This window comes from Clarias gariepinus, chromosome 21 (assembly GCF_024256425.1).
Source record: "Clarias gariepinus isolate MV-2021 ecotype Netherlands chromosome 21, CGAR_prim_01v2, whole genome shotgun sequence".
Classification (NCBI taxonomy): domain Eukaryota; kingdom Metazoa; phylum Chordata; class Actinopteri; order Siluriformes; family Clariidae; genus Clarias; species Clarias gariepinus.
Window position 1 is genome coordinate 2,874,732 of NC_071120.1, and position 25,326 is coordinate 2,900,057.

The 25,326-nt window shown below is 38.0% G+C and overlaps 1 protein-coding gene across 1 annotated transcript in view; it reads left to right on the forward strand.

The window, feature by feature from the left end:
• Positions 1-700: 700 nt before the first annotated feature.
• Positions 701-25,326, forward strand: part of LOC128509190 (H-2 class I histocompatibility antigen, Q9 alpha chain-like) — a 45,679-nt gene continuing 21,053 nt past the window's right edge. Inside the window, exons 1-6 of the mRNA XM_053480814.1 lie at positions 701-982; positions 1,973-2,239; positions 4,260-4,535; positions 17,261-17,536; positions 17,619-17,723; positions 17,812-17,838. Of these exons, the coding sequence (XP_053336789.1) occupies positions 913-982; positions 1,973-2,239; positions 4,260-4,535; positions 17,261-17,536; positions 17,619-17,723; positions 17,812-17,838 (1,021 nt within the window). The 5' untranslated portion in view covers positions 701-912. The remainder of the gene's footprint in view (positions 983-1,972; positions 2,240-4,259; positions 4,536-17,260; positions 17,537-17,618; positions 17,724-17,811; positions 17,839-25,326) is intronic.

A 25,326-nucleotide genomic window follows, 5' to 3' on the forward strand; every position in this document is an offset into this window, starting at 1 on the left:
TCACTTCCTCAATTTGTTGGCGCCTTTTCATTTATTGTATCAAGGCCTTTTGAACAGAGGCCTTCTGGGTATTTAGTACTTCACACTTGAATACAATTGTAGGCCAATAAAATTTTTCCACAATACGTGTGTAGAACAGGCCGCAGTTGCAGAAAAAAAAAACATCACACTATGATGTCACTGAACGTGTCACTCAACATTATGTCACTCAATGTAATGCCGCGTAGAAAGTTATTAACCACTTTTCAGCATAAGTTTAAGGTATTATCATGGCTGACCCGTTTGATATATCTAAAATCCCTCCACAATTTTGCATCCTCAATGAGGCAATTAACCGCTCCAAAAAGTCCCATAGACTCGACATTGAGACCAACATCAGCTGTGACATCATAGTTATGGCATCAGAGCTATGATGCCATGGTGAGCACCACTCACATTTTCTTCTTTATTATTATTATTATTATTATTATTATATAACAATTATCATAAGGTCAGAATAAGAATAGGTATGTTTAACGTCATTGTATTTGAAATGTTTTCAAATGGATTGAGCTTTATGATCATCAACCACTATCACATTCCACATTTACTTTCGGTATAAACCTGCACCGCTCAGTTTCTCTTAGAAATAAGTGACGCAACTGAATCCTGAAATCTGATTGGTCAGAGCACCGACTCCTCCCCCTGTTTTACAGGAAATTCAGCAGCAAAATAGATACGAAGAGGATTGGTATAGTGTAGCTAACCCGCGTTAAACTGAGTTTAGGAGTTTTAAAAACGTTACGCATACGTAAGAGAGGTAATTAATATACTTTATAGTTATAAAGAGTTAAGTGTAAGACAGATTTAAATCACCAAATAAGAGATTATTATTAGTTTTCTCTCTTACTGTGTTAGACTTTAGACTGAGAGATGGGGCGCGGCAGTGCAGTTATAAAAACTCTGGTTTTCCTCACATTTTCTCTTCATCTTTCATCAGCTGGTGAGTTCTGTAATGTTTACTCTCTTTATTATATTTATTTACTATGCAATAATAATGGTATAATTAGGTAAATAATAACACTTAGGCTGTGATATAGTGAATATCTTATAGGTATAAATAAATAAATAAATAAATTTAATAGCTGCATCTAAAAATATATATATAATAATAATAATAATTATTAGTAGTAGTGGTAGTAATAGTAGTATTATTTCTCTTTTTACAACTGTAAGAGTAATCTCTACCAAGTAATGTCACTCCTTATTTAAATATTCCTCGTCGCAATTCTAACAACCATCTGCGCATTTTAAATACAAATCTTATCATATTAATGACATTAATATGTCATTTTTGTATTTTTTTTTTTTTTTTTTTTTTAGTCGTTTTACGCTGTAACTGTTTGGTAAAGTTTCGTTTATTATTTACTGCAGCTGTTGTTTATAAACTTCCCCCTCAGTCCTGCTGTAATGTGTAATGTTAAACACTAGGGGTGAGAGCCGATGTTAGATTTTAGTCCTTCAGGGTCCCGGATCGATTCCCGTCTCTGTGTGCATGGAGTTTGCATGTTCTCCCCGTGCTTGGTGGGTTTCCTCCGGGTACTCCAGATTCCTCACACAGTCCAAAGACATGCAGATTAGGCTTGTAGTGTGTGTGTGTGCCCTGTGATGAATTGGCACCCTGTCCAGGGTGTACCGCTCTAGGGCCCCTGCAACCCTGAGTACAGGATAAAGCTGTATACTGTAGATGGTGAGTGAGTAGCTTGACGCAGGGTAAAGTGTAGAGAACATAAACATTACAGAATGAAGAGAGATTAATATTTTTAATTGCTCTTATGGTGCTGGTCTTCCATAGAAGACACTTTTACATCCACTGTAGTATTGTTCTCTTTTATAAAATAACTTTTAAATACAATAATAACAATTGTGTGTGTGTGTGTATGTTTGAATGTGCGAACAGTATATATTAATGTGTGATTTTACACTGTTACAGTCACACACACTCTGCAGTACGTCAACACTGCAGTGACACCAGGAATAAATTTCCCAGAATTCACCTCTGTGGGTCAGGTGGATGGACAGGAGTTTGTGTACTATGACAGTAAGATCAGTAAGGTGATCGCAAGGACAGAGTGGATACAGAAGGTCACCGATGATGATCCACAATATTGGAACAGAAACACACAAATTTTACAGAGTTTGCAGGAGATCTTCAAAGTTGATATGGCTATAGCAATGCAGCGCTTTAATCAGACAAAAGGTAAGTACACACACACACACACACACACGCAATCATGCACACACATTGAATGTTTTTTAACTGTTTAACCTTTTCAAACATTTTTCACCAACTTAGGAATGTAATTTTTTCTATAGGAAAAAAGGACTGTATAGGTTTGTGTGCTTATTTATTAGATTTGTCCTCTTATTCTGATATCCCCTTTGTTACTATAGTGCTGCAGTGTTCTCCATGGTGGTATTAAGAAAGTCTTATCCTGTCATATCTCAAGCCAAGCTTGTGTCATAGGCGAAACGCCTGAGTGTAAAGGGTTCACCATCTGTGTTTTGTGTGAGAAAGAGAAGGAGTTGTGAGTTTGTCACACCTCTTGACCTGTGTGAAACGGTGCAAAATGTTCAGTTTGCAAGCATAGGAACACATTGCATGTCAAACACCACACGTGATATTTCCAAGAGCAGACTTTTTCTGTGTAGCCCATTTAGCTAGATCATCTCTGGAAAAAGTTTGCATCTCTGGCAGAAGTTGTGTGGACAGAGACATGGGGCACTGGTGTGACTTAATATTGCTCTTTTTTTTTTCAATTTTATTTATATAGCGCTTTTAACAATTTTTCAAATACTGTATTCCTGAGCCAATGGTATTAGAAACTCAAGGAATGCGTTATACTTTTTTTCTTTGAGGACCACATTTATTGTTGGTTAAAGCCTGATCAGTGAAGTGCGTCTGTATTTTAATTGTCCACTTTTTGGTTCAGACGCTCATTCAGTTGTAACTCACTATATTTTCTAGCAAGGCAACCCCAACAATTTTAGACTTTTCCACACAGAATACTTTGTTATGTGTGTTACATTTAGTTTCTCTGTCTTGAACTGTTGCTGTCAAGTGTCCTCTGGCTCTTCAGCATGTAAAGCATGAAAAATTAATTTGTTGTTATACCACTTCATTAGACATACCTTCCCATCTGCCCTGGTGAACTGGTGCTGGGGCAATCAGATGCACCTACTTCTCTAGCATCAGGCATCCACACCTGGTAGTTTCATCCAGACTTGAAATAAGTCCTGAACCTGTGAACTTCATGCATCAAGAAACGAGAACGCCACTTTTCTATCCCCACTTTTGCCAGCCTCAAAAAATAATCCAATTATCTATGGAACCCACGTTCATCAATCTATTTTACCATAGTATTTCACATTGTCCACTGGCTGTCAGTCTTAACTTTCTTCTTCAGCCTCAAACAAAACTATGTCTGAAGTAAATGTAACAGGGCAGTTGTAGCCCTGTCACCATCACTGCTCTGATGACCAGATTCTTATGAATCAGAGGAATTAATCACTTCATCACTTAGTTTTTTCTTACCAGGACCAGCAGCATCACAATTTTGACAGAGAAATATGTCATGGGAATGTATCATATGAGAATAAAAAAGTAAATGTTAACTTATGTGTTACTAATAATTGTAATCATAGCTTGTTACCATTGATAAAACTAATTTGTAATTGTTTTTCATTTTTTAAGTTTCAAGTTAAAATTCATAAAAAGATTGCAGTAGAGTGCAGCTACAGCTATTAACAGTTATTGCTAAAATATTTTTTTGCAACAAGTATAATAGAAAAGTATTGCTGTGAATGCTGTGATATTAAGTGTTGACAAAAAAAGAAAAAAGGACAGTAACAAAAACAGACAAAGTCAGCTGACTTTGTCTCTCGACATGAACCACAGAAAGCTTACAAAGGACTGGCTAAGAGAGATAGAACAGAAAAGGGGAGCATGGAGGGACAAAAGGATAAGAATAAACATAAAGTATAGTTTACACTGGCTTGGAGATCCAGTAAAAATTAAATTACAATGGCTATAAATATATACAAGTACATATATACATAAATATATACATGAGGAGAATATGAATATTATGAGAATATGTGATGTGTGGTGTAATACTTGAATGGCTGCTGTAAAAGAAGAGCTCAGCTGGACCTCATCAAGCTCATCTGTATGTATGTGTGATGTGTGTGTGTGTGTGTGTGTGTGTGTGTGTGTGCAGGAGTTCACACATTTCAGAGGATGTATGGCTGTGAGCTGGATGATGACGGCACCACTAGAGGATACAGCCAGTTCGGTTATGATGGAGAAGATTTTATGACCTTTGATCTGAAGACTCTGACCTGGACCGCTCCGACACCTCAGGCACTGATCACCAAGAACAAGTGGGATCCTGATACTGGATATAATAAGGGCACAGAGGACTACCTGAAGAACGAGTGTATTGAGTGGTTAATGAAGTACCTGACTTACGGCAGAGAGACTCAGAGGAGAAAAGGTATAGTGTATGATCTGTTACTGTAACACACACACACACACACACACACACACACACACACTTTTAGTGAACACATTAATAACACACTCCTTCTCCTTCTTAACAACGGACACACACACACACACACACACACACACTAATAACATTTTTTATAAAACAAACAAACATACACAGAACACGCTTTCATTACATTAAAAGCTCTAATGGTGAAAACATTAATACACTCCTTTACTACAACACAAACACTGTACATACCTTTTCCCTACAACAAAGTGTGTGTGTGTGTGTGTGTAGGCGTGTGTTGTAGTGAAAAGTGTGCTTTCAAATCTAGACCGATGCAAAATCCGTTATGACCACTCTAGAGCTCTGTAGAGGACGGTAACGGCTGCTTACAGCCTTTTTTGGACTTTATGAATTCTGACGGGGTCCTCAGTGTCGTTATTGTTGGGAAAAAAATTGGAGCAATTTGCTCCCTCCTGTCAATTACCAAGGCTGTTAATGCTTTGGTATCAATTCATTAGCGCCGATATTGAGTCATTATTGATTTTATTGATATTTATGTTGTTGTTATCAGTTTTTATCACCTCCTTACCTATTCTGCAGCATTCGGCAGCCGATTAAACATAGATGGAAGTAGAGACAAAATTAACAAAGTAATATTTTAAGGAAAAAGAATGTAGAGTCAAAGAAGAATCATTATAGATACAAAAGAAGATGAGAAGAAAAGAAAACTAAAAATAAAGATCCTGGATTAAAGTGTGATTGTGCTGCATGTATGATTGTGAATCTCTCTAATATTAATAATATTCTTACATCTATAGAGAGAGAGAGAGAGAGAAAGAGAAAGCTCTCTCTCTCTCTCTCTATAGATGTAAGAATATTAATTAATAATTAATATTAAATTATATCAACTGATTGATATGATGATATGGAATTCTGAGACTGCAGTCAGAGAAGAAAATGCTGAAGGAGACAAGGGGGTTAAGTTGTAAAAAAAAAAAAAAAGAAAAGCTTGCAAGAATCTTGTGCAGAAGCTTCCTGCTTTTCCTTGTAAAAGGAAGTCTTAGCAGAAGTTGATTCAAATGAGAATTTGTAATGCAACACAATATCTGTGTTCGGTTGTGATTTGTGGCTGTAAGCCATTGTTTTCACATTGATGCGCTCAGTGACAGAGTTTCATATGATGCCATTCATGTAGACCCGCGTGCCATGGTGACTTATTTGTGTATATTACCAAGCAATAGTGCAGGAACTTATTGCTTACTTTTTAGTTACTGATGACTGCCAGTGGAGTTGACTGATGCATCCAGACCATTTTTGCTGCAGGAATTTACCACTATTCTCATAGCAGCTGTTTACATTGTATACTCACTCTTGAACTGGCTGCTAAAACACTAAAAATTATTGTACTTTACTGACCTGCATTATGGCTTGCTGCACTACAAATCTATAAACCAGGTAGCAGGGAAAAAAATCTTTCAGGTTAGAAGATAAAGGGCATATGAGGTTAATAAATGAGAAAAGTGAGAAAAGCAATGTGTCTGTAAGGAGAAAACTGAGTCAGAGTCTGGAAGGGATGATACAGTGCAAGAAGATAGAAAAGGTGAGATAGAGTGGAGGTTTCTTTTAGGAGTACTATTGAGTCTGGAGTAAGCAAGGGGTAAGTTTTGTGACAAAACTTAGCAATGTCTGTATACATTTCTGTGTCTGCTTATTGCAGAATAGGCTTCTAACTGCTGTGATGGATATACTTTAATATCTTGGTTAGCCCTGTCCACAGTTTATACCTTAAGGGAGATGGAACCTACTCCTTATTAGCCCACTGAGGATTCTGACGAAATCAAAATTCTATTAAAAAACATTGAACAAAATGAAAGAATTAAGTGAAAAAAATAATAGAGATAATTAAAAATAACTTCAAAATAAACCATCACAGGGAAAGCCACAATGATTCAGATGTAGGTTCATTGGAGTTGCGGTAATTTAATGTAAAAACACTGTCATTTGCTGAGAATAAACAGGGAGAGATTATCTGACAAGATCATGCATGCTGTGTGTATCTGTGTCTCTCTCCTTGATGAGGAGTGCATGTATATCTGAGGGAGTGGACACTTTAAGCAATCCTTCCATTATTTGAAGACTTAACACCAATAGAATAGAGAATAAATAAAAAAATAGAACTACACTAATTACACTAATGATTAAATAAATTATTGTTAAATCACAGTTTTCTCTTTTGTGCTGGTCAGAGCAGATGATTTTTAACAGTGTATTTAAACTCATCCCAGTAGAATGTGGTGTGTGTGTGTGTGTGTGTGTGCGTATACTGGTTTTACTGTCACTGTGACAAGGTGACTAAGACACTGCTCCTCTGTTTAGATAAATATATACTGTAGATAGTGGAACAGTTTACACACACACACACACACACACACACACACACAATTCAATTCAATTTTATTTGTATAGCGCTTTTAGCAATTTTCATTCCCGCAAAGCAGCTTTACACAATCAAAAGAATTATTTAAGTTTGTATGAAATGTGAATTTGTATGAATCAAAATGGTCAGTTTGTCCCTAGTGAGCAAGCCGAGGGCGACAGTGGCAAGGAAAAACTCGCTGAGATGTTAATAGAAAGAAACCTTGAGAGGAACCAGACTCAACAGGGAACCCATCCTCATTTGGGTGAAACAGAAAGCAGTAAATGATCTGCATTTATACAGTGTGTAGGGTGGGAGGCAGTTCAGCTATAATAGCTGATGTTAATTGATGTTAATATGAAGTCCAGGTAGTTGTTGAAGACCCAGGTAGACTTGTAAGAAGTTCCAGTCCTGAACTATCGAACTGTCAAGTCCCCAGAGAAACAGTTGCCAACACCAGTCAAGGCCAGAACCATTTTCTAGGTAGAGAGAATCGTCCCCTGCCACCACACGCATCCCAGAGAGACACACCGGGCATCCATGTGACGAGATCTTCAGCCAGAAGCAGGCACCAGGATGGGTCAGACAGGTCCGGAGGGCAGAGGGAGTCTGGATCACTTGCAGCTCAGGAACGACATGTGTAGCTCGACAGAGAGAGAGAAAGAGTGAAAGGGGGAGACAGTAGGAGAGAGGAAAGAGAAAGAGGGGGGGAAAGAGAAGAAGAGGAGAGATGGCAGTTAGGTATGGTCACAGTCACACAATGTATAATGTGAATGTTTATTAACTGTAAAGTGCAAGCAGAGACTCCGGCAGGACTAACTATGACAGCATAACTAAAAGGGAGAGCCAGAAGGAAACACAAACATGAGGGCTTTCTGAGATGTAAAGCAAACAATCACCTCACCGTCAGCAAACCTGAGTGATCAATGAGAGTGAGGAAGACAGCATCCAAACATACCAGTTCACCATAATACTCTACGTCCATGAGTCCCCCAGATCTGCTCCTTTACCTACAGATGGAGCCACGCCAAATAGCCGCGGAAGTGTGAATTGCGTACGAATGGCGTACGGCTGCCCTATGCACGCCGTAATCCCCCCTCCTTTTTCTTCGAGAAAGGCGTGTCAAGATTTCACAGTAAACACGCCCATTCAAGCCCTATTTATGCATTTACCTGGTTCCACCACTAGATGGCGCTTTGTTCTCAAGGACACGTTAACACAAGCCAGCAATTTAGCTGCGCTGAGTTGCAATCACGTGATTTTAACAACCCGCTCCCACCCCCGCCGAACTGACACTGCCAAACTGCACTAGAGATGAAGATGGCGGCTTAATGGACTATTCGCGGTAAGTGGTGTTTTAATTTATAAAATTTGTTTGGGATTAGTTTAAAGTTTATTTTCCAGTTTAGTTTTTTTATCGGCCATTTTGAAAATCACTGGCAGCACCAGCAGCGGTCAGATGTAACTTTAGATAACTTAATGATCTGTTTACCAAGTCTGGAGTTAACATTACAGCTTACTGTCAGTGTCACAAACTCACAATGTCACTCCTCTTCAACTAAAAAGACACTAAAGCTTCGAAAATACTCTTAATGTCCCTATTACAAAAGCTGCACTACCGGATGAAGAGTGTTTGTGCTTTATAAAAATGCCTTTAGAGTCTGACCGCGTGTTGTCTGGATAAATTCAGCATTTATTTATTCTTTGGGTAAGAGTTAATCTGCAGGTTATATCTGTGAATATAATGTGATTCAGTTCATGAAGGACACAAGCTGAGGATAGATGTACAGGAGCTCGCGAGCTAAACGCTCATAACCCGGTTTATATTTTTCTCAGTTTGGCCGTGACTTTGCGCGGTAGCGCGAGCGCTTAGTTACCGAGATGGATAAAAACTCTGAAGTGTTTATCAGTTAAGGAGTGTTAGGAGGGGGAGGTGGTGGGGAGGAGGTGTGTGAGGAGGTGGTGGGGAGGAGGTGTGTGAGGAGGTGTGTGAGGAGGTGTGGGGGGCTTCAGTACTCGGGAAGTTATAGTTTGGCTTCAGAGATGAACTAATATATACGAGTGTTATATCGCTAACTTATTTGTATGAAAAGCGCATTTTAATTTAATGCAGACGATAATACAGACAGACCGGGGTTAACACTAACAAAGTTCAATGGTTAAAGTTATCCCAGTTTATTTACATTCCAGAATTCCCCAAAACAGTATTTTACACACTCTGTGGTGTAGGTTTACTAATATCTTTTATATTTATTACAACTAGATATTCTGTAAAGTTTATTTATCTCTGTCTTCACTAAATTCTCCTGTTGTCTTTAAGCAGAGCTCCGCCCTGGAGGATTGGGGGGTCAGACGGATGACGGTTGGCCTTTTGGAGCTACTGGAGGAGCCTGAACAAGCTGTTGAGGGAGCTGTAGGAGGGATGACGTCACAGTGCAACAGCTTTAGAATGATGTTTGGTCAGGTCTACTGTATATTCTGAACATAGAATTGCAAAACGTCTGATACTTTAGGGAGGAAACAAAAAATTAAACAGTTCCTTCTTTAATATTTAAAAAAAAAGATATTTTAATATAAAAGAACCAGATAGAGACTGATAAGCAGCTGGTGTTATCTGGGTATTTTAATGACCTTTAAGCAAAAATTTAACATGTTTTTACCTGTTTTATACAAATTATTGTTTTACCTTTGACTAGTTTTGGAAGAATAAATTTTATTTTTAAAGTCATGTGTGCGTGTTTTAATTGTTGGGGGATTGTTTGTGTATTTAAAAATACATTTACTTAAACCAACAACTTCAATGTGCAAAAATGGGACCCGACGTTGTTTTAAATAGTCAAAGAGTTAGGCTAATAATAATGATAATAATAATAATAATTATTATTATTATTATTATTATTATTACTGGTTATAGAAACAAATTAAAACAACAGTTAAACACTTGATCATATGTATCTATGCTAGTTTGTGACTATGTGACCCATAATAATTTTTTCTCAGTATAAAAGTTTTGGGTTTTTTTAAGAACTCCATTAAAAGAGCAAAGACAAACTTAGAAGGAGTGGAAGGTAAGAAACCTCAGTGGAGAATACTGACTGTGACATGGTGCTAATTGCTCTCTGTGTGTGTGTGTGTGTTTGGCGGGGGGAGGGGTACTTCAGACTTACTTGTCTCTGCCCAAATGTTTGTGTTAAAGCAACGGAGAAATGCAGCACACACACACACACACACACCTCTCATCCACAAACGCTTTAACTGTTGACTTGTAAATCGTTGATTAAACCTATGAACACAGCTGTTCAGCATCAGTCCTAAACACAAGCGCAGGGTATGTTTTTGTCCTTAATTAAAAGACACCAATATGTTAATAATTTACACAATGATAACATGTTGTTTATGTTTATTTTGCGGGAAAAGGTAATAAGCAATATTTAACATAAAACAAACCAGGAAGTAAGTGTTTCATACATTAAAGTGCTGTGTATAACCAAGTGCCCCAACAGACATAGCAACAGTGTAGAGAGTGTGTGCGCTGTGGGGGATTGGAAGGTGAACGAAGATAATCATTTACAAGACAAAAGACGTTCAGAGGTGTGTTATGCCCTAAAACGCCCCCCCCCCCCGGCACGGATTGCCCCCCATTACGCAATCGCTATCTTCAAAGAAAAGCCGCCGCCCCTTTTCATTCAAACGCGTTAGCGAGTGTTTTTCTTTCCCTCGGTTTTCGGTTTTGTGAACACAGTTGCGTTCAGTAACACGATGGAACCAATTACCTAAACAGCAGCAACAACAACCATTATGATCACACTGTTGAATTTATATTAAATATTTCGCAGCTCCGTCCTCTTTGCATTGCTACGTGTTTATTTACTTCCTTTTCGCATCGCACGTATAATGCACTCTAAAATCGACACTATCAAACTTGGAAATGATATAATATCAAATCAAACATCACGTTATAAAAAGTAACGAATTTGTCACTACTCTTCTCTTATGCAGCACGGCTAAAAAGATAATAAAAATTACACCAAAGTGCTGCAGGTTTGGTGTCTGTGTGCTTTTCCTAATCAGAGTTAGACGGGGGGCATTTTGTGGCTGCTCCAGTTACACTGTACTTAGATATTACACAGAGGGGAGTTCACTTCTGTTCTCTTCATCCTAGCTTAATTTCATCTCATGAAATAATATTAAGTTTTGGAGTTTTGGTATGAGTTCATCTCCCCAGCCAGTGTTGGGACAGGGTAGCATCGTGGCAGGATTGGTGTAACTTTTCTTATCTTTTTAGCCGTGCTGCGTAAGAGAAGAGTAGTGACAAATTCATTACTTTCGTTACTAGACATGGTCTATTTTGTCTGCAAGTGAAATACATCGATACGTTTATAATTTACACCACGATAACATTACTGCAGAAGGATCTAGAGACGTGACTTTGAGACGTTCACAGTATATTCGAACCGTAGACAGTGTTTATTTTGCAGAACATTACAAAACAGCCATGTCCAATAAAACAGTGCATCTTTAATAAGCCACATTGGTTTCGAGTCAGTAGTAAAATTAACGAAAGACTGAGAAGCCCCGTAAACTTGACCCTGACAATAATAGTCGATCTTATATTTATGTTTATATATATATATATATATATATTTTTTTTATGTTCGAATTAACGTTTCAGGGTAGCCTATATAATTTGTCTTGTCATCTGTTTACAGCGTTGGCTAATTTTGTGATTGAGACCCATGGGTTACATTGAAATATTTATATTAGTAGTAGTAAGCCAGGCTTTAGTAACCTTGAATAAATCACAATATAAGCCCTCTCTCGCGCACGCGCTCTCTCTCTCACACACACAGACACACGTACACACACGAACAAGTAAAACATGAAATCGCGTAAAACCAAATGAAACTATGGCAAAAATATATAAGCAGTAAAAATTACAGTACTATCCTGTAGGTGATTCCTGTCCTGATAACAGGCGCTGACCCTCTGGAACTGTTTAGTTCTGTTAGTATTGTGTTCAAGTGTGAATGTTTATGGGGATTTAGTCTGTCACTGCTGCCGCATCTATTCACCGTAGTAATAAGTGATTAATGTACCATCAGATCTTTAATGGGGGACGTTATACTGGTTAAATGACTGAAGACATACTGATCCGTATGAACAGATATTTGTTCCAGATATTATGCGTTATTAATCGATTTGTTTTGCCAATTTTTGACTATCAGCGAAAAAAACATCAGCGAAAACATCAAAAATATAACGAAAACAAACTCAAGCAGAAGTTAAATTTCAAGCTTTACTTTGCAGTAAAATATTATCTACCAGTGTATTAAACGGAAATAGATAAAAACACCTTAATGTAAAATACTGTACATAGCCCGCATTCGTATTCCGTACCTATAACGACTGGTATAGATAAATTACAGATGTTACCGTCTTTAAGTATTATTAAGGATGTCGTGAAAAATATTGCAATAAGTAGTTTTATTAATTAATTTAATCATTAATTAAAATAGCATCATGGGTTGTGTATTGAGTGATTTAAATCTGTTTTATGAATCGTTTTTTATCCCTCTTTTTTACCACATCATCTTTTTATGAAACTATGTTGACGTAAGGTATGTTATATATATATAAAATATAGTAACCGGCTGCTTGGACACTGCAGTTAACTGAAGCAGTCAATGCTCCATCTGGCGGAATTATACAGCATTGCAACCATCTTTTTAGAAAGCGCATGGGGGCGTTTATGGGGTGGGGCATCGTTAACTACGTCATCGCGGGGGATCACATTCCGTGCACGGATCGATCATGGTCCTGTCACGGTCCTGTCATGGACCTATCATGCTCCAAGCGGCTGTTTGACGTGGCTCCCACTGTATGGCAAATCTATTTATAAAAATGCTTGGCTAAATAAATAGGTTTTTAGCCTGGACTTAAACACTGAGACTGTGTCTGAGTCCCGAACACTATTTGGAAAACTATTCCATAATTTTGGGGCTTTGTAAGAAAAAGCTCTGCCCCCAGCTGTATTTTTCATAATACGCGGTACTGACAAGCAGCCTGCATCCTTTGATCGAAGTAGGCGTGGCGGATCGTAAGACACTAACAGTTCGCTCAGGTACTGCGGCGCGAGACCATTTAATGCTTTATATGTCAAGAGTAGTATTTTAAAATCAATGCGAAATTTCACAGGGAGCCAATGCAGTGAAGATAAGATAGGGGTGATGTGCTCATATCTTCTGGTTCTAGTGAGGACTCTCGCTGCTGCATTCTGGACTAGCTGAAGCTTATTTATGCATCTAGCTGAACAACCAGACAGTAGGACATTACAATAGTCCAACCTGGAGGTGATAAAAGCATGAACTAGTTTTTCTGCATCGTTTAGCAACAATATATATCTTATCTTGGCAATATTTCTGAGGTGAAAGAATGCTATCCTGGTTATATTATCTACATGAGCTTCAAATGAAAGGCTGGAATCAATAATCACACCAAGGTCTTTCACTGTTGCATTTGATGGAACAAAAAGTCCATCTAAAGTTACGGTGTGATCTAAAATTTTACTCCTAGCTGTATGCGGTCCTATGACTAGAACTTCTGTCTTATCTGGATTTAGCAGAAGGAAGTTAATTAGCATCCAATTTCTTATGTCCTGCACACATTGCTCAATTTTAGTAAGCTGTTTTTTCTCATCAGGTTTTGCTGAGACATATAACTGTGTATCGTCAGCATAACAATGAAAACCAATACCATGTTTACGGATTATGTTGCCCAGAGGAAGCATGTAAAGGGAAAAAAGCAGTGGACCTAAAACTGAACCCTGCGGAATGCCAAACTCCACTAGAGAACATGCAGAATAATCACCATTTAAGTCTACATACTGATAACGATGGGTCAGATAGGATCTGAGCCAGGAGAGGGCTGTACCCTTAATTCCTACTACATTTTCTAATCTGTGAAGAAGAATAGCGTGATCAATGGTGTCAAAAGCTGCACTGAGGTCGAGTAATACAAGCATAGTTACACAACCCTGATCAGAGGCCAATAGGAGGTCATTTACTACTTTAACGAGTGCTGTCTCTGTGCTGTGATGAGGCCTAAATCCTGACTGATACAGTTCATGTATGTTATTTCTATGTAGATATGAGCATAGCTGCTCCGCTACTATCTTTTCCAGAATCTTAGAGATAAAGGGGAGGTTTGATATTGGCCTGTAACTGGACAGCTGACAGGGGTCGAGGTCAGGTTTCTTAATTATTGGTTTGATAACTGCTAATTTAAAAGATTTTGGAACATACCCAATGCTGAGTGAAGAATTAATTATTCTCAACAGGGGTTCTGTTATTGCTGGTACTATCTGTTAAAGGAAATGTGTCGGTACAGGATCTAATATACAGGTTGATGAATTTGTGAAATTAGTTCATTCTCTTCAAGGGGAGTAAAGTATTCTAGGTTCCGATCTGACATGGCTAGATTAACATCTGCATCAATTACATTGTTCGGTTTCAAAACCTCAATTTTATGCCTAATATTTACAATTTTATTATTAAAAAAGTTCATGAAGTCCTCACTATTGCATGATGTTGGTGTGGAGATTTCTGCAGTGGTCTTATTTCTGGTTAATTTGGCTACAGCATTAAATAAGAATCTAGGATTATTTTTGTTATTTTCTATAAGAGTGGAGAGATATGTTGATCTAGCTACACTAAGAGCTTTTCTATAGTTCAGGATGCTCTCCTTCCATGCTATTTGAAATACTAGCAATTTAGTTTGACGCCATTTAGGTTCTAATTTCCGAGCGGTCTGTTTTAAAGTGCGCGTGTGATCGTTATACCAGGGAGCAAGTTTCTTATCTCTAATAATTTTTCTTTTAACTGGAGCTACATTATCTAAGGTATAGCGAAATGTCGACTCTAAATATTCAGTCGCCTGATCGAGTTTTGTGGGGTCAGACGGTGATCTAATCGAAGTTGGGAACTCTGGGAGATTACTGATAAAACTCTGTTTGGTAGTTGATGTGAATGTACGTTTCATACGGTAGCGCGGCGCTGTGCGTACATTATTACTGTGACACACTTGAATTGAGACAAGATAGTGATCTGAGATAACTTCAGATAGTAGAATTGTGAATAAATTTCTTATACTTAATCCGAAAGATATTATTAAATCTAGAGTGTGCCCTGCTTTATGAGTGGGTCCTACTACACACTGATTTACTCCTACTGAGTCCAGTATGGACATAAATGCTGTTCTCAGAGGGTCTTCTGGGTTTTTAAAATGAATATTAAAATCTCCAGCAATTACCACTTTGTCTACAGAAACGACTAGGTTTGAGAGGAAATCTGCAAATTCACTAAGAAATTCAGAGTACGGCCCTGGAGGTCTGTAAATGACAATTAGCGGGATCGACTGAGCTGACTCAATATAGTTAAATACACTTATGTTACTATAAAGAATTTCAAATGCATTAAATTTAAATCTGTGTTTTTGTACGATAGCCAGATTATTGTTGTAAATAACTGCGACACCTCCTCCTCTACCAGTTAACCGAGGCTGGTGTATGTAGCTGTATCCAGGAGGACTAGCTTCATTTAGAGCTACATACTCGTCCTGTTTAATCCAGGTTTCTGTTAAACAGAGTATATCAAATTCCTGATCTGTGATAATTTCATTAACTATAACTGCTTTAGATGCGAGAGATCTAATATTTAACAGTCCTAGCTTCAGATCAGAGGTGCCGGCTGCGCATTCAGTCTGATCCAAGTTTGTGGTCTTTATGTTAATTAAATTACTAAAACAGACTTTCTGAGTCTTTCTAAATTTGTTTTTAGCTCGGGGAACAAACACAGTCTCAATATGATGAACCCTGAGTGACGACTCTATGCAGCTAGCAGACGGTTGGTTTAGCCTGTCTGTCTGCTCCCTGGCCTGGGCTCTGGATTGTCACCGATTAACTAGGCCTCTTCTGAGACTATGAGCTATACTGCAAAAAATGAGTCCCGCCCTAACAGGCCAGCTTTGCCCTCAAAGGTCTTCCAATTATCTATGAAGCCCACGATGTTTTCGGAGCACTACCTGGACATCCAGCGGTTCAGCGACCATAACCTGCTGTAAATTATGTCACCACGTCTCATTGGGATGGGACCAGAGCATACTACTCCATCGGACACCGCCTTCGCTAATTTAAACACCTCTATAAAGTTATTCTTACTAACCTCTGACTGACGAAGGCGTATATCATTAGCTCCAGCATGTACTACTATCTTGGAGAACCTGTGCTGTCCTAGAGCCCTAAGATTACCTGCTATGTCCGGTGCTCTGGCTCCCGGGATACACCAAACCACTGCCGCTGGCGCCCTTAAAGGCCTGGCTAATTTCACGTGTCTCAGTATAGAGTCTCCTATAACCAGAGCTCTTTCAGGTTTCTCAGCGGGTGCATCACTGAGGAGAGCAAACCTGTTGGACACGTGAAGTGCAGAAGAGGTGTGCTCCGGTGGGCTAGCCTTAGCGTTAGCTTTGGCTGAACGAGTATGCCGCCGAGTCATCACCCACTCGCCCCGCTGTGAGGGCTCTAATGCCGGAGTCGGGGGCTGGTTATCTCCGCCTGCGGCACCCAGACTGTCCGCTACAGGAATAACACTGCTCTCGCGCTCTCTAACCCTCTCTAAAGTCTGGATGCGCTCCTCTAACGCTGATATCTTCTCCGTCAGAGTGCTCACTAACACACACCTATCACAAATAAAATTACCACTAACGACAGAGGAAGAATGTCTAAACATCCTGCACTCCGCACACTGAACGAGCTGAATATTAGACATGATATCGTACCTGAGTCGGAGTTTAGCTGTTTGGAGCTGAATTCTGTTTGTTGTTCTTAGAAGAAGAAACTTGCGCGTTCTCCAAAAAGCGCAGAAAAAGGCGAAGCCAAATAGTATTAGATGTAAAAACTAGTTGCTATTAATATTATTATTGTATAAATGAAAAAGATATGTAATTTAATCGCTAATACAAACGCAAAACTTTCGCGGCAACGATACAAAAACAGGAAGCTTGTTTCAGTTTCACACAGTTTGAGGTCTGTCCATAACATTGGTTTATTTAGGTTAGAAAGAAGAAAATGCCAACAGTTCTGGTGTTCACTTTTCTTCATTCCTGCTGAATCTAGTCCACTGTCTACATAAAAAGGACAACACTGAAAATCTTCTCACCAGGAATATTGTCCTTCATCAGGGTTACCATAAAGCATTCATAAATAAGGAAAACATTTTAATCTTAATATTGCTATATCTCTTTGTCTCTGCAGATCGTCCTGAGGTGTCAGTGTTCCAGAAACACTCGTCTTCCCCAGAGGTGGTGTGTCATGCTACAGGTTTCTTCCCCAAAACAGTGATGATCAACTGGCAGAAAGACGGAGAGGACGTGCGTGAGGACGTGGACCTCAGAGAGACGTTACATAACCAGGATGGAAGCTTCCAGATAAGAAGCATTCTGAGAGTCCCAGCTGAGGCGCTGCAGAAACACAAATACACCTGCGTGGTTCAGCACATCACAGGGGAGATTCGAAAAGACGTCCCAAAAGGTCCTAATAAACTAGAGCTGTAGAGAGTAAAAGCTGATTTCTTGCTGCAGCAGATAATAAAGACTCTGTGCTGATTTAATAGGTGGAGGATCGATTGGTGTCATCATCGCTGTAGTCGCGGCTCTCGTCGCTCTTGCCGTTATCGGGGTTATTGCTGGAATTGTGGTCTGGAAGAAGAAGAACTCTGGTGAGAGGAGGAAGGAGGCAGATGGGAAGTTTATATATATATAGTTTATTGTTTTATACTAACTGTCTGTCCATCATGTGTGTTTCAGGCTTCAAACCTGTTCCACCCAAACCCTGTAAGTGAACCTTTATGATCCATAAATGATGTTTAAAACCAATAATAAAAATGATGTTTTTATGAGAAAAGCCCACAAAATCCTGTTCAAATCTTGTAAATGCAGTAAACATACTTTATAATAATTGTCTGTAAATTATGTCTTTTAGACATCAAAAGTGTTCCTTATCATGGTGATTCCTCAACATGCTGTAAATGAGCCTTTGCTTCGTCTGCAGTATTTAAAATAAAATGAATTGTATAGTTATCTAATATCAAATTTTAACACTGTAAATTTCACAGCCTCTCAAGAAGAATTAATTTCAACAACAGACAGAACATGAACGTGTTCCTGCTGAACTGAGAGAGTAAGACATGATGTAGTTTACAGTCTAATATGGAATAAACATCTGTGTGTGGAGAGAAAATCTAACATTCAGTCTCAATTTAGAGCTCATCCTGTTTCTGTCTGTCTGTTTCTCTAGGAGACACGAAAAGCGAGGGAGGAGGAAGACTCTTAACACACACACACACACATGCACACATACACACACACACACACACACACACACACACACACACACACACACACACACACACACACATTATTCCAGTGTGTAATCTTGGTGTATGATTCGATTCTGATTATCTTTTGTTATTGTTATAAAATGAGATTATTAGTGATTGTTGGTTTATTTTTTGTTCTGTGTGTAAATTCTCTGGAGTTTCTACTGTCTGTACTTTGGTGTGTGTTTACACTCTGCTGTTCTCTTCTCTCTGAGCTCAGTGCTGTAGGATCTACTTTAGGGGGAAACCAGGTTTAGGACTAAAGATTATCACTGATGATGATGATGTCATAGTGATGTCACTCTCCATTCTTCCTCTGGGATCTTCATCACTTACAATATACACAAAACACAATTATCAGATTTAAACTCTTCTGTTTATGACACATTCAACTCTACATTTAATTTACTTTACACTCTGTACAATCTTACACACACACACTTTATTATTGTTTATTATTATTATCTTTATTATTATTATGATTTCCTAGAGTTTAATAGAGATGATAAGGTCAGTACATGACAGGTGTGATTTACACACACACACACACACACACACACACACACACGCACACACACACATAATTGGATCTGATCTGTGTGCCTCTAACAGAACCTGGGTTCTTTAGATGCAGAGGTGAAAAGAGTAATACATTTTTGTATTCAAGTAAAAGTTCTGTTACTTTGGTGACTTTTTACTGAAGGAAAGTTACCATTATAAAAATCTACTCAAGTGAAAGTAAAAAGTAGCTCATTAAAAATGTACTCAGAGTAAAAGTAACCAAGTTACTTATTTTAACCGCGGGGGTGGGATGGGTGGGATTATAGTGTAGTTTAAAAAAGACAAGCGGATATAAATCTGAAACCTTTTTTTTCATTGAAGGAACACCTTTGCTTAATAAAGCTGTTGCCTTTCTTGCGTTTGAAATCAAAGTGGTCGCTTAAATATGATGTAATATGATGGATAACCGAGGAAAAAAAAGAACTCATAGCCGAGAATAACGTTCAGCACAAAACCTTTATTGGCCTCTTTTCTCTACGCCCCTCAATCAATCAGTGCAGTGGTTTCCGGGTGCAATTTTTTTCCTTCCCTGTTGCATTATTTTTTTATTATTTTTCATTTTCATTTATTTATTTTTTACTTAGTAGCGAATATGATTTCAAATGTAGTGAAGTACAAAATTTCCAACAAAACATAGTTAAGTAAAAGTAAAATTACAGATTTTAAAAACTACTTTAAAAAGTAGGACTACACAAAAAAAACTACCCAATTACAGTAATGGGAGTAAATGTCCTTAAATTCATTACTTTCCACCTCTGTTCAGATGTGAGAGGTGTTGAAGAGATTAAGTGACTAAAGTGTAAAAGAACAGAAGTGAACTAATTATAGCACTGATCACATTATTCATTATTTAAATCAGTTTAAAGATAAAACCATCCATTAAACACCTGTTCACATCTGTACCACCCAAATCTCTCCAACAATGCATCTGTTCTGTCAGTCTAACAATCTGAATAAAGAATAAAGTGGATTTTTTAAAACTTTGTGCTCTGAGGTTTATTTTATATCTCTGTTATTTTAACGGACGTGACGTCAGGATCAGTTCTGTTTCTTTTCTGTAGAAATGCGATTGCAAAGTATATGTTTTTATATATGTAGTTATATTAGTTATTTAAAAAACTAACATGCGTTTATTATTATTAAAACACATTTATGAATTACGGTGTAACTTGATTATGTTCCTGAACAAATTAATATAAATTTTGGGCATTGGGCCACCACTATAAACCATAATTGTTTTTTTTTCCTTTTTTTAAAATTATGTTAAAAAATGTAATGCTCAATGATGTCATTCAGTTGTTTACTGCATTTATTTACTGAGTTTTACTTTCATTTCACTGTCAGAGCTGTTCACTTACAGGAAGTCACATGATTAAGTCAGACAGCAGGAACATTGTAATCTTAATCACATGGTTTAACTACTGCCTACATTTAAGACATTTCTCAACCCCTAATTTTATAAACCAGGTGTTTATTAGACTTGATGCTGTTCATGATTTCCAAAGTTTCAGAAGACACTAATCTGAATTAGTAGAGCTGTGAATTTAAATTATGTGTTAAATGGCAGTTAATGGTAGTGTTGGTGCTAACTAGACTTCATCCGTTGATTATAATTCATCAGAATAAAAAAATGGAAATTAATTTAGCCTCTAGATCTTTATAGCTGTGTATCTGACCAGTGAGGAGAGCTAGTGAGTATAACCTCAATCAGAAATTTCCTGTAGCTGTTGATGATTTACAGTACAAACACTGTAGGTACTTTGTGTCATTCACCATATATTATCTTCATGTGACAGACCACTAACCCAATATTCTCCCTTGGTGAATTTCTGATACTAATCCTGATAGGGCACAAAACCAACTCAAAACTCTGATCGTTCCACAAACACCAACATTTAAACCGAGATTATGGTGCTGATGTACAGTGTTGTCTTTCTGCTGTTGTGTTTTCCTCCTAAACGTGTTGAACTTTGTTATAATTAGTAATTAATTTTATTGTAGTAAATAATTAATTAAATGAGTAAATAATTAAATTGTTTGTCATACAATATTGTGCTCTGAAAGTTAATATAAGTAGTATCATACTTATTAAATCTAGGCTATGATGAATATTGGATTGACAAAAATAAATGAATGTGGGTTCATTATTTAGAAAGCATGTGTTGACAGAGGAAACCACATTTAATTAAATGTAACTTATGAAACAGAAAGTTATTTTCTATTTATTATACACTTTTATTTGTGCAATTTTATATAATGTTGGTGTTGAACTTAAACTGGATAGATTTTTGGTAGATGATGAATTCATGCAATAAAATACACCCACCTAAAGGATTATTAGGAACACCTGTTCAATTTTTTATGAATGCAATTATCTAATCAACCAATCACATGGCAGTTGCTTCAATGCATTTAGGGGTGTGGTCCTGGTCAAGACAATATCCTGAACTCCAAACTGAATGTCAGAATGGGAAAGAAAGGTGATTTACGCAATTTTGAGCGTGGCGTGGTTGTTGGTGCCAGACGGGCCGGTCTGAGTATTTCACAATCTGCTCAGTTACTGGGATTTTCACGCACAACCATTTCTATGGTTTACAAAGAATGGTGTGAAAAGGAAAAAAAAATTCCAGTATGCGGCAGTCCTGTGGGCGAAAATGCCTTGTTGATGCTAGAGGTCAGAGGAGAATGGGCCGACTGATTCAAGCTGATAGAAGAGCAACTTTGACTGAAATAACCACTCGTTACACTCGAGGTATGCAGCAAAGCATTTGTGAAGCCACAACACACACAACCTTGAGGTTGATGGGCTACAACAGCAAAAGACCCCACGGGGTACCACTTATCTCCACTACAAATAGGAAAAAGAGGCTACAATTTGCACAAGCTCACCAAAATTGGACAGTTGAAGACTGGAAAAATGTTGCCTGGTCTGATGAGTCTCGATTTCTGTTGAGACATTCAAATGGTAGAGTCAGAATTTGGTGTAAACAGAATGAGAACATGGATCCATCATGCCTTGTTACCACTGTGCAGGCTGGTGGTGGTGGTGTAATGGTGTGGGGGATGTTTTCTTGGCACACTTTAGGCCCCTTAGTGCCAATTGGGCATGGTTTAAATGCCACGGGCTACCTGAGCATTGTTTCTGACCATGTCCATCCCTTTATGACCACCATAAAGCTCGAATCATTTAAATTGATTTCTTGAACATGACAATGAGTTCACTGTACTAAAATGGCCCCCACAGTCACCAGATCTCAACCCAATAGAGCATCTTTGGGATGTGGTGGAACGGGAGCTTCATGCCCTGGATGTGCATCCCACAAATCTCCATCAACTACAAGATGCTATCCTATCAATATGGGCCAACATTTCTAAAGAATGCTTTCAGCACCTTGTTGACTCAATTCCTCGTAGAATTAAGGCAGTTCTGATGGTGAAAGGGGGTCAAACACCGTATTAGTATGGTGTTCCTGATAATCCTTTAGGTGAGTGTATATGTCTTGTGTTCACTGTAATAGAAACAGGAGTCAATCCTAAGTGTCTTTACTCAACAGAATAATCTTCATCCGTGTGCTATAACAACAACTCAAATTTTATTTGTCACATACACAGTCATACACAGTACGATATGCAGTAAAATGCTTAGACAATTGCTAATAAAAGAATAAAAGAATATGAATAGGAATAGTAAATAAGTATGAAAATTAAAATAAAGGGTAAGTTTAACTAGGGAAGAATAAAATAAAAATATACAAATAAAAGTTAAAAATAAAATAACTGTACACAAAAATACACAATATAGAAAATATATGGAGAATATATGAAGAAATGTAAAACAATAAGAGGAGCGGAATAAATGGTAATAAAAGAATAGTTATGTCCATGGTTGTGCAATCCACATATTAAAAGTGTATTAGATCTGAATAAACTGGTTTTAAACTTTTATTAGTTTAATTATTAGTAGATAGACAGAACATAAATAATATTAATGTTTCTTCCCTTTTTTTCTTCCTGTAGCGTCATTTTACTTTAATTGTAGGTATAAACTGGCTCTCCTCAGTTCTCCCCAGAAACTGGTGACGTGTGAAAAACTGATTGGTCTGCCTGAACTCTCTTTTCTGATTGGTTTAAATGCTGGGTTCTGATTGGTCAGGGTGGTGACTCCTGTTTGGTAATTCATTTGACCAGTATATTTTGTTTGCCTAAATTGAATTATTTAGTGACCATTATTATTGTTATTTTAGAGTTGCACTGATTATTGTTGTATCAGAGTTTAGACTGAGAGATGTCTAAATTATATATATATTTAAAAAAAATCCTTACAGTTTCTGCATCATTATTGCATTATCTTTCAGGTTTGGAGTGGCCATGGCACAGTCCAGGGCATCCACCATCTCCCAGGAGTGTAGGAACCACCAAAGACCTCCCTCCTAGACTTTGTGAGCCATGTAGTTATCTGACTGCAGCCAGTAGCTGGTGAGCCTCTGTTAGGTTTAAAAGAGGAAGAAGTGTGTGTCCGAGTTAAGTTTTAATCTAAGAGAATAAGAGTTATTTCTTGTTGTGTCCGCTGCACCTTGATACACTAGCAGGTCCGAGCCTGATCGACCGGGAGAGACAAACACACACACACGCAGGTATGATGTCTAAAGATCTCTGTTTATTCTCAGCAAAGAGAGCACATGTAAACGGTGCTACGTCCCGAACATCAAAAGAACCCGTCATTAAGATGTCAGTCATAGAGAGACCCGGAGACAGATAGGAGAGAGGAGATACATTTACATTCTCCTGATTAAACTAAAGAGTTCTAGCAGACAGGAGCCATTTGGATGTATCCTCGTCTGGATACGGGATATAGAAGGTGTTACCACAGAAGGCCTGAGGAAGCACACTGAGGGGTCTGATCATATTAGATTACATTGTCTTACAATATTATAAAACCTTACAGCCTTAAAACAACATCTAGTTGGTTACATGTAATTTGTAATTTTGGTAATATTTTTATCTACGTTTACCTCCATTATTTTCTATAGAAAGATATGTTTAAAAAAAAATCGATTTTTCTTAAGAGCTCATCTCCGGAACAGATTAAATTCATACTGTATGCCAAGGTACTGCTGTAATGTTCTGGGTGGGATGATTACATTTAGATTTACAGCATTAATGTGTTAAAGTTCTGCGTGTGTTATAAATGCAGTCATGTCTTTGCTTCCTTCTGCCAGTAGAACCTGATGGTATGCGTTTGCCAAATCAATGGTGGAGTAACAGTGCCTCCATGCATTTTAGAAAACAAATTGTCTACTGTATATGTGGAAGTGGATGCCTGTTCATTACTATGGCCTTGTTTAGCTCATGTAAATCCAAGCACATTTGTGGCTCACTTTTCTTTCTTTAAAAAGTTTTTTATATGTGTTTGTCTGAAAAACATAAAAAAAATCATCTTATTATAGCAGGTTTTAATATTAAGCAAATAGAACTTAGATAAAAAAAAAACATATACAGTGGCTTGCAAAAGTATTCGGCCCCCTTGAACTTTTCCACATTTTGTCACATTACAGCCACAAACATGAATCAATTTTATTGGAATTCCACGTAAAAGACCAATACAAAGTGGTGTACACGTGAGAAGTGGAACGAAAATCATACATGATTCCAAACATTTTTTACAAATAAATAACTGAAAAGTGGGGTGTGCATAATTATTCAGCCCCCTGAGTCAATACTTTGTAGAACCACCTTTTGCTGCAATTACAGCTGCCAGTCTTTTAGGGTATGTCTCTACCAGCTTTACACATCTAGAGACTGAAATCCTTGCCCATTCTTCTTTGCAAAACAGCTCCAGCTCAGTCAGATTAGATGGACAGAGTTTGTGAACAGCAGTTTTTAGATCTTGCCACAGATTCTCGATTGGATTTAGATCTGGACTTTGACTGGGCCATTCTAACACATGGATATGTTTTGTTTTAAACCGTTCCATTGTTGCCCTGGCTTTATGTTTAGGGTCGTTGTCCTGCTGGAAGGTGAACCTCCGCCCCAGACTCAAGTCTTTTGCAGACTCCAAAAGGTTTCCTTCCAAGATCGCCCTGTATTTGGCTCCATCCATCTTCCCATCAACTCGGACCAGCTTCCCCGTCCCTGCTGAAGAGAAGCACCCCAGAGCAGGATGCTGTCACCACCATGTTTGACAGTGGGGATGGTGTGTTCAGAGTGATGTGCAGTGTTAGTTTTCCACCACACATAGCGTTTTGCATTTTGGCCAAAAAGTTCTATTTTGGTCTCATCTGACCAGAGCACCTTCTTCCACATGTTTGCTGTGTCCCTCACATGGCTTGTGGCAAACTGCAAACAGGACTTCTTGTGGTTTTATGTTAACAATGGCTTTCTT